This window comes from Podarcis cretensis, assembly GCF_951804945.1.
Source record: "Podarcis cretensis genome assembly, chromosome: 2".
NCBI lineage: Eukaryota > Metazoa > Chordata > Lepidosauria > Squamata > Lacertidae > Podarcis > Podarcis cretensis.
In genome coordinates this window covers 57,700,901-57,716,420 of record NC_137171.1, presented here as the reverse complement: position 1 = coordinate 57,716,420, position 15,520 = coordinate 57,700,901, and the positions used below count along the sequence as shown (strand labels likewise).

The 15,520-nt window shown below is 42.5% G+C and overlaps 1 protein-coding gene across 3 annotated transcripts in view; it reads left to right on the top strand.

The window, feature by feature from the left end:
- The window catches only part of FSTL4 (follistatin like 4), a 353,517-nt gene that overhangs the window by 198,805 nt on the left and 139,192 nt on the right, over nt 1-15,520 (top strand). For all 3 annotated transcript variants that reach the window (XM_079968105.1, XM_079968104.1, XM_079968103.1), the window contains exon 5: nt 11,759-11,946. In XM_079968105.1, coding sequence (XP_079824231.1) covers nt 11,759-11,946 — 188 coding nt within the window. The remainder of the gene's footprint in view (nt 1-11,758; nt 11,947-15,520) is intronic.

The window sequence follows — 15,520 nt, the reverse complement described above, 5'->3', positions numbered from 1 at the left end:
GTGATGGTAGGGAAATAAATTTCAAAATGGAAATCGTGTTGCAGTGTTGACTATTTTAGCTTTGAATCAATTTCTATGGATTTTGGGGTGTGCTTTTTTAAAGACAGTTTTGTCATGCAGTTCTGGGATGCAGGTTCACACTGACAGATTGCATCAGTTGTTCGTGTGCTCATTGTGTGTTTTGATTTCTGAAATTCCTGGGGCACTTTGGGGAGCCGCTGTGTGAGCATGGGAATTGTGGCAGCATGAATGCATTTCTTGCACACACACACAAAAATATTTCTCCGTGCAATCCTGTCAACAGGGAGAGGATTGCGTGGGAAACAAACACAAATCACGCAACTTCTGTTGCAATCCAAAATTCTACCCAAAGACAGTGGTTAGTTGTTAATCGTCAAGTAGTTGAGGCTGCAGCTGATAATAAAATACATTATCTGCATGCAAAATATCCCAGGTTTAGTCCCTGGCATCATCATGTAGGGCTGGGAATGACTCCTGTCTAACATCCAAAGAAGCAGGCCAGTGCTAGGCAGGGTAGACAATACTGAGTTGATGAACCAGGGGTCTCACTTGGGATAAGGCAGTATCCAACGTTCTGTCAAGAGTGGCTCACCTGGTGGTGCAGTGCTACATTGGTAGCCTCCCAGTAATGCAATCACTGATGCTTATAATGAGGTGGAGCCAATCCAACACTCACTGGTGTGCCCACACAGCCCCAACCTCAGTGATGCCTCACTTCTCCCAGTAAGTGGCAGTGGCTCCACCGCTGAGAGGCTATTAATGTGACTCTGCCCCACTCTGCAAACCGCTCCTGAGTACTATATTCAAATGCAACCCAAAATTGATGGGCATAAGTATTAGAAACTTATCCAGACAGAATTAATATTCTAGATGAATTAACTGGCCTTGTTCTCACTGAAGTGGCAAACCTATGTCTGGTCTGTACCACTTTAGACTGCAGATAGGAGCTCATGCGACTGTATGCTCCAACACACAGAAAACTAGAATATTCCAGACAAGGCTTGGTTGGTTTGAAGTGTGAACCCTTGTCCTTGAAATCCAGCTTTCTACTTTTGAGGGTATGTATTGCATTTAATTTTTGTGCATTCCATCATGTGAGACCCACCTTGCAGTCTGAAATGCAGCCCAGACAAAGATTTAGTGAAAACTCATAGAATCATAGAATCATAGAGTTGGAAGAGACCACAAGGGCCATTGATTCCAACCCCCTGCCAAGCAGGAAACACCATCAGAGCACTCCTGACATATGGTTGTCAAGCCTCTGCTTAAAGACCTCCAAAGAAGGAGACTCCACCACACTCCTTGGCAGCAAATTCCACTGTCAAACAGCTCTTACTGTCAGGAAGTTCTTCCTAATGTTTAGGTGGAATCTTCTTTCTTGTAGTTTGGATCCATTGCTCCGTGTCCGCTTCTCTGGAGCAGCAGAAAACAACCTTTCTCCCTCCTCTTTTATATATTTCTCCCTCCTCTTTTATATATTTGAACATGGCTATCATATCACCCCTTAACCTCCTCTTCTCCAGGCTAAACATGCCCAGCTCCCTTAGCCGTTCCTCATAAGGCATCGTTTCCAGGCCTTTGACCATTTTGGTTGCCCTCCTCTGGACACGTTCCAGTTTGTCAGTGTCCTTCTTGAACTGTGGTGCCCAGAACTGGACACAGTACTCCAGGTGAGGTCTGACCAGAGCAGAATACAGTGGCACTATTACTTCCCTTGATCTAGATGCTATACTCCTATTGATGCAGCCCAGAATTGTATTGGCTTTTTTAGCTGCCGCGTCACACTGTTGGCTCATGTCAAGTTTGTGGTCAACCAAGACTCCTAGATCCTTTTCACATGTACTGCTCTCAAGCCAGGTGTCACCCATCTTGTATTTGTGTCTCTCATTTTTTTTGCCCAAGTGCAATACTTTACATTTCTCCCTGTTAAAATTCATCTTGTTTGTTTTGGCCCAGTTCTCTAATCTGTCAAGGTCATTTTGAAGTGTGATCCTGTCCTCTGGGGTGTTAGTCACCCCTCCCAGTTTGGTGTCATCTGCAAATTTGATCAGGATGCCCTTGAGTCCATCATCCAAGTCATTGATAAAGATGTTGAATAAGACCGGGCCCAAGACAGAACCCTGTGGCACCCCACTAGTCACTCTTCTCCAGGATGAAGAGGAACCATTGATGAGCACCCTTTGGGTTCGGTCAGTCAGCCAGTTACAAATCCACTTAAGTGGTAGCATAGTCAAGACCGCATTTTACCAGCTTCTTTACAAGAATATCATGGGGCACCTTGTCAAATGCCTTGCTGAAATCAAGGTAGGCTACATCCACCGCATTCCCTTCATCTACCAGGGTTGTAATTCTGTCAAAAAACGAGATCAGGTTAGTCTGACATGACTTATTTTTCAGAAATCCATGCTGACTATTGGTGATCACAGCATTCCTTTCTAGGTGCTCACAGACTGTTTGCTTAATGATCTGCTCCAGAATCTTCCCTGGTATTGATGCATTTATTTTGCTAAACAAATGGTTTTCACTTTCAGTAAGTGATTCTCTTCATTTACAGAGATGAAAACTTATTGACACCATATTTTTGGCAGCTGACTATATTGAGTGACACTGTGAGCTTAAAAAATTGGAAATGTCAGAAATCCCTGGAACACATCTCAACAAGGAAATCTAGATTCATGCACCATTGATTTTTGGAGGAAGCGACATTATGTAGATTACTATATAATACAGTTATGGAGAATTCAGCACAAAAATTCCAAGTGCCAAACTAGATAATATGAGAAATGTGTGCTTCCCCCATTCCATTGTTCTTCTTCTAGTTAAAAGGGGGGGGGATAGTGAATATGGTGGGTATGATCAAGGTAATAAAGGAAAGAGACATTATAGCCCTAATGATACACCTCCAATCTATTCCTTGCATGAGGGAAACTACCATTTATTGTTTCTAATATTGTTTACTTTGGTCGTCATTCATCTTATTGTGATAGCTGGTCTCTTAGGCTTCAATCCTATACCCACGTACCTGGGTGTAAGCTCTACTGAATGCAGTGCAACTTAATTCTGCATAGACTTGTGTAAGGTTGTGTGGCTAACATCATTAATGTATGGTGCTGCCGTATCCTTTATCTGAGAGGCCCCTGCCCCTTTAAGAGTAGTAATGAAAATGAAAATGAAAATGCCACAAGCTGTGGCTTCTCTCATCTCTGCAGTGCTGTGACAAGGAAAAAACTGCCTCCAATTAAATTCCCGTTTCTATGTGCAACACATAAAAGTAGCAGATGCCTTTTGTGAATTTAGAGCTGTGGCAGCCCCATGCTGCTTGGTTAAAATTTGAAAATTCTGGTATTAAAGTATGACGCTTGTGTGGCATGATGAAACAATGAATTTGGAATAGCTAAAAAGTGTGCTTTCTAGGGAATGGTGGAGGAAATACTCAGTGCTAGAAGGAATACACTAGTTCTTATTCCTTTAATGATATGCTGTAATAAAGGATAGTTGTGTGTGAAAGGCCTGCTCCTTCCTGATTTGTTTTTCCTGCTATCCCAACACAACAGCAAGGCAACCGCCAGAGTTCCTAGCCCCTGTTGTATGTCAGGCAGTCTTTCACAGTAGCATGTTCAGGAATACCCAAGTTTTCACTGTTCAGAGCTGCTGCCATGTTCATCCGGTTCTTGTTAATTGCATCTGCTTGAAGAACATTCAGTTAACCCCCTTCCCGACACCCGATTGACACTCTTGTTGTTTTGCAGATTTGACTTCACAAAAGTCAGTGAAGTGTGGGTTGGTGTTTAGCTCCCGCAGTAATAATCTGTTTCATTTCACAGAAACCCTGGGTAGGATTTTCAAAAGTGGGCCAATTACTGAGGGAGCTGGATTAATGAGATGTCATCACTTACTACTTACCATTCTCTGGGAGGATGGGCTTGAAAAATGTAGTTCATTGCCAAGTCCTGACATAAAAACAGGACCACGCTCTATGATTCTTGGCAGGCTGATCAATATTTTATCTGCCAAAGCATGCAGAAGTGCTAAACAGAATGATTTGTGTGGCTGCTGTGTAAGAGAAGACAAAAAAAGGGGGGGAATAGGCCTCTGTGAACAGAGCATGTAAATTTGATGGACATTAATATTTACGGAGCCTTTTTGCAATCAAGAGCCTGAAAGTCTGTGTTTTTCATTTTTTGAAACCGCATGAATGCTGGGAGATTGTAAAACATGTAAACAGATTCTTTTTCTTTTTTAAAATGTCTTCAGAGAGCACCTCTGGCAGTATATGAAGGTGCTGTTGCTTTGTGCTGACTAAGAACCCTATTGAAGTTCTTAAGACACATGAAGACTGAACATGTGAAAGGGCTATTCAGAATGTTCCCCCGATGCCAACATGTGTGCTGGCTATCATCCCTGATTGATGTGTGAAGAGCATCAATCTGATGTAGGCCTACATAAGAGGACCCCAGTTCCTCTGGGAGGAGCCCTATGTATATATACCATGAATAAGGCTTGGGTTCTTGGCTCCATTGGAAGCAATGCTTCTGAAGTTTTCCTCTTCTGAATTTCCCTCTGGATTTTGGAGATCTAAATTACCCCATCTTATTTCTGAAGTGGAACCAATCTAATGGGAGTTCTGAATTGTTCCATGAAACACACACAAATACACATGCATATGAAAGCTGGAATATAGGAAAACAGGAAGCTTCCACTCCTCCTTAATTTTATACAGAGTGCATGCATGCCTAATTTTGAAATCAAGGAATGAAATAAGAAAAATGGGGAAAACCTGCCCATTGGAGTGGAAGCGTGATTTTTGAATGCAGCTTCAGTACATGCTATTGAGATTATCTATGCTCACAGTGAAAACCTCTGCTTTTTAGCTAGGGAAATGTATTGAAATCATTGCGGTGGATGTATCCTATGTGTAATATTTGTATAGCATCAAAAGGATCTGAAGAAACAGAAGTGGCACTTCAGAGTGGGAGATGTGTTGACCCCCCCAGTAGCATCAATCATATTCTAGAAGTGGGAGGGGACAGGAATTTTGCTAAAGAAGGCTCCAGAGTGCTGTTACAATGGATTATTAATTGAGTGGCTACATGATATGTATTTGGTGAGTCCTGATGATTAGAGGTGAGGCAGATAACTTTGAAAGTACAAACACATGTAATTAGGTTGTGTTAAGGACTTTAAATAAATAAATAAATCCAATTATAAAGAGACCTGGAAAACAAGGGATGGATTTTTCAACATAATTTCCATACAGATCCAATGAAACTTTAAGCAGCCCCTGAATTATAGGTCATGAAATGAGATTTGGAAAGACCATGAAATTCAGGGCTTTTCTGCCCCAGGTTGTAATGAAAAGCAAAATGTTGGGCAGGGGAACATTAAAAACAGCGAGAGCCACTATCCCCAACAGACTCTGCAAATGAGTAGTGTGTCATGCTGCAGTGTTTCTGCAGTTGGTGTAGCCACACTGATTAGATATTATTTATAGCTATTATAAACAGTGCTGAAATGCTTAGTCACCAACCTTCCTGCCAAAGGTTGAATGCACACACTGGCCCTTCGCTTGGTGTTGCCACACCCTGCTGGCCCTGGCCTCTGATGATCCAGAGTTTCTGATCTCAAGCAACACCAGCATGAGTACAGCTGTACTTGCACAGACACCCCTTTGCAAAACCTGCAAAACCTGTGGGTGTCAGAAGAGGGGCAGTCCTTCTCCCCCATCCGCCCATGCATCTAAGCTACCCATGAAGGAGCTCATTAAAGGGGCAAATAAAAGCAAAGAGGACTTCCTCCCTCCCCCATCCATGACACCCCTAAAATCTGGTCTGGGGAGGTTGGAGGAACCCCCAGAACAGGTTGCAGGGGGAGGGGAGATTGTTCCATCTAGCAATCAGAATACTTATGCTGATGGAATAATTTCCTTAGTGCAAAGTTGAATTCCACCCCGATCCTTTGAGAGCAGAAATTATCAGTGATATTTTCAGCCCAGAGGGCAAGAAACTTGACTACTGATAAATGTATCCAGTTATTTTAACACCGTCTGATTTCCTCACTACCTGCACTCTGTGAACGCTCCAGTGAAATGTTTCTAAAGCTTCAATGTCTTCAAAGTGGATGTGTCTCTCAAAACCTGCCTTGGGATGGGGAAATGGATGAAAACTGACACCCATGTTTCTGGTTTGGACACCAGGTGGTCAGACACAAAGGTGTACACCTCAAAAGACATAAAACCAGCTAATGTAGCACATAGAATATAGGTTCAATTTATGAAAGAATCAGGAGTCCTTGGGAGTTGCTAACAAGGCAACCCAGCTGTGAGCTACCTATTAAAAAGACTCACCAATGAGGATATTCTGAAATGAGATAAATTGCTAATAATGAATTCGTGTTGTGAAGGAAAGGAAACTGCTGGAGAACACATTTGTGAGAGCACTTTTTAAATAAATAAAAAAAAGGCGTTCCATTATTCTGTCTGTCTTAGTAGCAACAGTTATAGTGCCGGAAAGGGGACACATTTGTATGAGCCACTGGTGCTGCCAAATAAAACCTAAGAAGTGAGAGTATTTAGTAGATAAAGCTAGTGGATTCCAAGCACAGCGTAAGAAGATTACAAGTGTCATTGACAGCAGCAAGAGGGTAAAGGGAAATGATAAGGAGAGAGTAGCCACTGCCCTTGCTAAGCCCTATACAAACATCTCAAATAGGATTTTAAGAACCCTTTTGTGGAGAAGGTAAGGGAGTTACAGGATTTTTGATTTTTTTAAAAAATAAAGACACCCAGTTGAACAGTTACAGATATTGCAACTGAATTGCAACTTATTACCAAACTTAAAACCATGGAGAGACCTGGTCTGAACAAAGACATTGGATTCTTATCTCATTATACATGACAAAGCCATTTTTCACCTTCTCACCCCTTGCTTTTTCCTGTAAGACCTATTGCAGTCATTAAGAGTCGTCAACAGGCTCATCACAGCTATCTGCCAATCACCCAATCCCACCACCCTTCTGAAGCACTATTTCAGGGTTAGCGGAGTCTGTAACCTGAAGCGTATGTAACCTGAGGTACCACTGTACAAGATGTGACAGCTAGGTTGCTGAGCATGACATCTTGCTACAGTATGTACACATTATAGCACCATTAAAGGAGTTGCAATGGCTGCCAATATGGGGCTGGGTCAGATTTAAAGTTTTAGTTATAAAGCCCTAAAGAACCTGAGGTCAAGCTACCCTTCAACGCTGAAGGGGCAGAGATTGCCAGCCTACCCCCTCCCCTTTCCTTATGTGCTTTTAATCGTGGCTGGGGGGGATGCCTGAATAAGACTTAAGTGATGCCCTGATGTGCTAGAGGTGTCAAGCAGTGATTTTTATCTATGCAGGCGGAGGGGTAGCCATGCGACTCATAGAATGATATTAAAGGATAAATTGGCTGAGTAGAAATGCTCCCTGTGATTAGCCATTCATATAAAAAGAGACACCTATTCATAAAAGACAAACTGAAACATGAGTAGCTTATCAAGTGCTAGCTCTGTCTTGAACCGGTCATTTGAATCCTTTTTCAATGTCATTTTAAATATGGGGACTTCACTCTCTTTAGGTGAGGAAGACACCACCGTCTTATGTTTGAGATATTTACATGCACATTAAGGGTTATAGCCAATATTATTATTATTAGTACTACTACTACTACTACTACTAATAATAATAATAATAATATACCACCCTATACCCAGGGGTCTCAGGGCAGTTCACAGAATAAAATCAAGTTATAAAACCACAAAATACATAATAAAAATAAAAACAACAACCCAATAGCCCCCCTCCCCCACAAAAAACACATTTTAAAAGGGCATAGGATGTAAATAAGGTCAAGCAAAGGCCTCGCTAAAAAGGTACATTTTTGCCTGTTGCCTAAATGTATATAATGAAGACGCCAGGTGAAATTTCCCAGGGAGAGCATTCCACAGATGGGGAGCCACTGCAGAGAAGGCCTCTTCTCGTGTTGCCACCCTCCAGACCTCTCAAGGAGGCGGCACACGAAGCAAGGCCTCAGAAGATGATCTCAGGGTCCGGGTAGGTTCATATGGAAAGAGGCAGTCCTTGAGGTATTGTGGTCCTGAGCCGTTTAATGCTTTATAGGTCAAAACCAGCACTTTGAATTGGGCCCAGAAACCAATTGGTAGCCAGTGCAGTTGCACCAAGATTGGTGTAATATGCTCAAACCGTACTGCCTGGCCACTGAATTCTGCACTAGCTGAAGTTTCCGAACTGTCTTCAGAGGCAGCCCTATGTATATTGCATTGCAGTAATCTAACCTTGAGGTTACCAGAGCATAGAAAACAGTAGTTAGGCAATCCCTATCCAGATGGGGGTGTAGCTGGGCCAGCAGCCGAAGCTGATGGAAGGCACTCCTGGCCACTGAATACATAGAATAGACCCATTGAAATTAATGCACATGCCTAACTTAGGTACTTTAATTCTAGTGGGTTTACCTTGAGTAGGACTCAGTGGAATACAACCATATGGGTAACATTCAATGTAGTGCTGAGTGTGGTATGCATATGGGGAACGAGGTCCTCTCTATGTGACCACCTAATTTTGTTCAGAGGGTTCCTCCAACTCCCCAAAGCAGATTTAAGGGACAACGGAGATGCATAGGACAAGGAGATGGTCATGTCGTGCAAATGGACCTTGTTCCATGCACACAACAACTTAGTTGAATCCCACACCATGTATTGACTGAATTGCCAGCTACGCTGCAGCATAAACTTTCAGTGCAAGCTACAATACACACAGAGTAAAACAGCACAAGAAAATACAGCAATAGAAACAATACAAAGCATGGAAATCAATGAAAGCCAGACTATGTATAAAGCAACTGCTAAAACCAGATATACAAGATACTGGAAGAACTGGGCAAATAAAATTTCCAGTCACTTTTGCACTGGGAAGAGATCGAAAATGGATCCAGATGAGCTTCTCTCTGGAGGCGTTATTGGACAGATTCATATGACAGAAGGTAGACAGGTCTTATGCTCTGCTTGGGTGGGATCATGCTATGCCTTTTGGGGGTGGGAGATGATTTTGGTTCAGTTCACAGTTAAAAGTGAAGCTACTCCATTCACACTTCCCAAAACAATATACAGGCAACTCCCAATTTACATGGGGGTTAAATTCCCTGCTACCACACATTTAAGTGAAATCATATATATTTGAAACACCGTTAAAAAATACTTCAAACACCCCATTCCACCCCCCACCCTGCCCCACCCCGTCCCGTCCCGTTCCACCCCTTTTTTGTGATGTTTTCAGGTCACTTCCAGGTTTGGTGTGCATGTGCTCAAATGAATACATATCGGAAGCACTGCCTGTACAAACCAAAACATTGCCATCCTTTAAAATCTGTAGGCCTTGCTGTCTAGTAAGGGTGCTTAGGACTGCAGCCTAAATAATGTTTTTTTGATTAATTAAATGGCATGTCACCAATTACTGTGTTCATTAGTCAATTAAATTTACATTGATTAAATTACATTTGCTGAATTGCCCATCACCACAATGTATACTGAGACAGTGAAGGAAGTGTATAATAATTTACAACCCCATAAACAAAATCCAGTGCTGATGGGCAAAGGGAAAGGCCACTTTTAGTATTCCCCCCCACCCCCCATTCCTCTCAAATAGATAAACCAGAGCTAAAATGGTTACATAACAACTGTGCTATTAACTCATAGCCCCACTGATGAAAATCTGCACTTACTGATTAAAAGTGGCATCCTTTGATTAATTGCCTAAAGCTTTAGTTGATTAATATACCAATTACAGTGTGCAGCTCTACTTATTGTGGGAGTGGGGTTTTAAAAGGAAGAGTTTCTGTTCTCTTGGTGTTCTCCTTCTCCCATGATTTGAGTTTTCATTAAAGCACGATTCAGGCATTCACCCAAAGACACAAGAGCTAAAACGATCTGCCTCCCAGTGTCCCCACAGGCATGAAGAATCTTTAATGGGACCTTCATGCATTTCATGTGAAAAGTATAGAGAGTTTAGGAGCATGTTCTGTTTAACAGTCTTAGAAACCTTCCCACAACCAGAAACTCTGTTTTACCAGGGAGGTTTCTAAACGTGTTCAACAAAATGCACATAAAAACACTCTTTAGAACATAGTCGTTCTTGAAATGATACAGTTGTACCCAGAGGCGTAGCAAGGTCAGGTGGTACCCGGTGTGGATTTTTTTTTGTCACACCCCACATCAACGGCTCGGGGTAGGCTTGGGAGTCGTCACCCCCCTCAGCGATGACACCTGGTCTGGTCTGCGCACCCCACACCCCCCTTCCTACGCCTCTGGTTGTAACAAAATGTTGGCTCCTCCACTAATACATACTCCACTTCAATGTTACTCCATTTCTGTCCACTGTTTCCCCAGTCAGACTTACTTATGGGATCTTTTTATTCTGAACATTAGTGGTCCCTTATACACTTCACTGGTCCCTGTCCCAACCTCCACTGACAGAAAGGGGAAAAGAGCTGCGGCAAACCAGTAGAAGCCCCATTTTGGTTACATATCCTATCATCCTAATCTTGAACTCATTATCAGGAAGTCAGTCCCATGGAAAACAGGATATCTTATATCCGAGGGAGATGTCTGGGAATAATAATAATAATAATAATAATAATAATAATAATAATTTATTATTTATACCCCGCCCATCTGGCTGGGCCTCCCCAGCCACTCTGGGCAGCTTCCATAGAAACCAAAAATACAGTAAAATATCACACGTTAAAAACTTCCCTGAATAGGGCTGCCTTAAGAAGATTTGGAGTTGCCCTCCATCCTCTTTGCTTTACGGTGCTATGTACCTGGCCAGCTGAGTTCCAGTCTTTGATTAGGCTAGTTGTGCTCCCTTCTACAGTAGGGAGTTCATTTTGCAGATGTTACCAAGTACATCCTCCGGAGATGCAGTCGAAGAAGAGTGCACAGAGCATTCTGTTATGTGATGTGGTGTCAAATGGGTCAGAGCTTGAAAACAGCACAGGGGAGGGTTAAGACATGTGGGTCCTGGTACCACAAGCCCCTTTCAAGCAGTATTGTTTCTTTTATTTTTATTTTTATTTATTTGTTTATTTTTTTAAAAAAAAACCTTTCGAAACTTTTGTAATATAACACAGCCGCAGAACTAATGGTTTTCGAGTTTGGTAATTTGAGTTTCAGCTTGTAAATGGCATATTTACAGTGTGCAAATGATACCACAGCACTTCCACCTGATAATCAGCAGTTCACGCCTTGAGACTCAGTTAGTTATGATCACCACTTCAAAGCCACTCTAATCTTCTCCTTATATATTAGAAAAACCGGACTGCACTGTGGAAATGCAGCGGTGCATAAACTGCGACTATGTGGGGGCAAATAAGGATACTTTTAAAAAAGCATCTAGAGGACATTTAATGCATTCAGCAGATATTACATTTTACACGGTTGTCTGCTAAGTGAAGCCGTATAATCTGTAAAGTGAGATACTGATGAAGTTCCTTGGAGGTAGGATTTAGAGAAGGGGAAAACCTTGTCTTTATGAAAGGGCATCTCATTAGGATCATCTTAAAACACTGCTTTTGAAAACCTCAGTAGGTGCAGGGCATCTCCCTTTGGGCGGCACCTTTTCTGGCTCCATAGAAGTGCAGTCTTTAAGCAGATCAAGCAGGGAGAGGCATGCAGTCACGTAATCATGTTTTATCTTTCAGGTGACATGTGTACAATGGCAGACTACCGTCAACTGAAGGGTATCCTGCTGGACCTTCAATCTCACCGGCAGAGGCAGCAAAATCACCCAGGAGATGAGAGAATCCAGAAGCGCTTCTTAGTTGAAGATATGTTTAACCACTTGGATATAAATGGTGATGGGCACCTCAGCAGCTCTGAATTGGCTCAGGTGGGTTTGTTGTTCAATGAAAATCAAATTATGAAGTGGACTGCATTTCCCATTCAAAGTGTAAATTGAGTGTAACCACAGTGGAATCCTCAAGAGACTAGCTGTTTGTAAAACTCTGCTGAAAATTAGACTATGAAATATCTTGCCGTAGCTGACTTTTCTCCCATCTGCCTCAGGAAGCGGTGGCATTTTATATTGTTAAGGATATTTTGCAAAATAAGAATTTTCTATGCCACCTTTTTTCCCCCTCCTTAGCTCTCTGGCAAATATAGGTTTGCGTCTGCAATCATCTTTTTTAAACATGCCCTGCTCGCTGACAGATATCAGATTTTATTTGCATTGAAAAATATTTAAATATGAAAATCAGCATAGATTCTCCCTCCTTCCTCTGAGATGCTTTAATACTAAAAATTTCATTAACAACAGTTTCTGTCCCACATGTACAATATCCTTTTGTAGCTGCAGAAGTGTTGATTGACAATTGATCAATTTAGATATATGGTGTGAGACACACACACACACACACACAGTGATATTGTCTTTATCATCATGTTGTGGAAGGTTATTCCCATCATGCCCTGATTATGCATTTTTGAGAAAGATCCAGCTAACCAGGAAAAAGGATGGATCCTTGATCTGATCCACCATGTTCATTTGTGCTTTGAGGCCCCCAAGCCCTTCCCCTGAAAATAACTTCACACTGACACCTAATTTTTAGTTTAAGTCATTGCGCAAAATTTAGGCCACAACTTTATTGATTACAGCAAAGTGAGTGGTATTGGCTTAGGCATTGGCAACAGACTATAACTGACTCCTGCCTCTCTGGCTGGAAGTCTGAAAGGGTAAACACCAAATGAGGGAGCAACATCAATGAAGACCAACCGAAGCTTACCCCCAGGGTTCCTGTGGTCCTGGCATGGCCCTAGCCCCTCAAGCGGACTTCTGACGAGATCCAGGACCCCCAGATTCCTTTACCGGAATACCCTTATTCATGGAGGGGCAAGTGATGGCCGCACCTCCCCTCCCACAGACTTCAATAAGCCAATACCTAACCACCAAACCTTACAAAGTTGTGATGATTGCTAAGGGGGTAGGCAAAAACCAAGTGACTACAGCCAGTCTGCCAAATGGAAATAATTCCTACCCAGCCCCTGCTCCAAAGCAGGTGACCCAATCCAAAGCAAGGCCAAAGCAGCACGGCCTAAAATTAGGGAGGGAGGGTGGGTGAAGCAAGTGCCCCCAGTTACGGCGCACTGCCACTTTTGTAGGCCCCAGGAATCGCGCCAACTGCCCCAATTGTCCCAAACAGCCTGGCGCGATCCTGGGCCCAATGGTTAAGGCTTGGGCCATGCCCAGCAACAACTCTCCTAGTGGGGGTGCCTTAGGGGCCTGTGCGCAACCAGGACCCTCATTAAGGAGGATTCCATTTGTTCTTGTAAGATGACAGAGTTGCTGAAAACCACAAGAGGGGAGAGGCTCTTGTTCTCATGTTCTCATTCTTGGTTTCCTACAGGCATCTGGCTGGGCAAGATGAGCTATTGGCCTGATCCAAAAAGCTCTTCTAATGTTCTTAGGAGATTTGCTGGGTAGTTTCTCTCCTTTTCCTCTGTGAATTTTCAGGAGTGAATTTTCAGTGGAATGAGGTCTGCTTCCCATCTCTCCCACTGACAGTTGAGGGCAAGGAGGCATCAACTGATGAGGGGCTATATTTTTTTGAGAGTTTTCAGGAGGCAGCAAGATGCTGCTATACCTTCTGCAAAAGACCAGAAAAAGGCAAATTTTGCCCCATCCCTAAGTTCCCTGAACTAAGGAAGGAGAGGGGAGGGTGGGAACCACATAATGGATTTGGCTAATAAGCATCCTAACTGAAATGTTAATTAGCCCTTACACAATATTTCTTTCTCCCTCTGTTTTGTTTGTTTATCTGCTGGAATGTACTCCTAGTAAGTCCCACCTTGAAAGGATTAAATAGCTGCACAACTTAATTGTCACAATAACATGGCATGTTGAGATGTTTTGAATGAGAAGTTTTGAGAAATCACCTCTTTGGCTGAGTTGTTATGATAGATCAAAGAAGGAAAGACCATATAACATCCAATGTCTGTTAAATTCATGAATGAGCACTAATTGGTTGAGCAGAAATGTGATATTTTTCAGGCTTGAAAAAACTGCAAAATGTCATTGTGTGTGTGTGTGATGCACTGACAAAGCGAAATGCAAATGTAATCAGGCATTGGGAGTAGCTACTATATATGATGCATGTTACAATGGAATGAAAGAAGTGGTTTTCATTATCTTACGAGCAGAATTCCCATCATTTTAGCAGATTTATTTGTTTGGAGGGAGGGCTTGCATATTGCCAAGGCTCCTGAGCACAGAGACATGAGCTGCGTTCTCATATGCCTTGAATTTCAGCTGGGCTGAGTAGTGAGCACTTTACTTCTCTCCCTTAGGGGTAAACAGAAACCATTTGTTTGTAAGGAGGAAAATAAGGACATTCACTCAGGAGCACCCTTGAGGCATGGGGCATACCTGCTCTGTGATACTTGCAGTCCCTTTCACTTAGCCAGATGGGCGGGGTATAAATAAATAATAATAATAATAATAATAATAATAATAATAATAATAATAATTAGAGTAAAATATGCTCATATCTGCATAACTACGTAAATCTAGGGCTCTCTCTCTTTGGCCATTCTAAAGTGTAACATGATCTGGCTTAAGGAGGAAGAGAGAGAGAGAGAGAGAGAGAGAGAGAGAGAGAGAGAGAGAGAGACCTATTGTTTTTACGAAGGGAAGTGGAGGAAGGACTCCTTTGTTTCAGGAACCTATTATATTCAGTCCTTGAAGCATTGCACCCTTGTATGAGTTCCCTGGCAGTGGAATCCAGACAAGCCAGAGGAAGGTATGGCTGGCCATTTCCCCACACACTGAAGTGATGTTGCAAAGTGCAAAATTTTACAGGAGCAAATGGCAGCCAGTAAGTCACACAAGAGAAAGTAAAGAAATGGAATGGACACTATCTTCATAGGCTATTTACCCATGGGATGTTTACCCATGTTTACTCAACCTTTGGATCAGGGGAGCAAATGCAGCCTTCTTTCTGCTGTGTCCAGCTAGGGAATGGGCATAGCTCAGTGGTAGAGCATCTGCCTTGCATTGTGGCATCCCTGGCATCCCCAGGTAGGACTGGGAGAAGTCCCTGTCTGAAATCCTGGAGAGGTGCTTCCAGTCACTGTAGACAATACCAAGCTAGATAGAGCAATGGTCTGACTCAGCGCAAGACAGATTCCTATATTCTTATGTTCCAAGTGTGCAGACAAGTTTGCAGAGGATTTGGCAGGAGGCCACTTCTTTGTTTTCATAGCCCATCTTGACTTCCACATCATAGTTATTCTCATATAGCATGAAGTTATATATGATGTATCACTTCCTAGGCTCTCTTATGTATGTCAAATTCGGCATGTAACTGTTGCATGTAGCAGGGCTTTGTATAAGATGACAGTCTGGGCAGACTTCATATACACTGTCAGTATACACTGTCAGTGCTCTTGTATATTGTATACTGAATGAG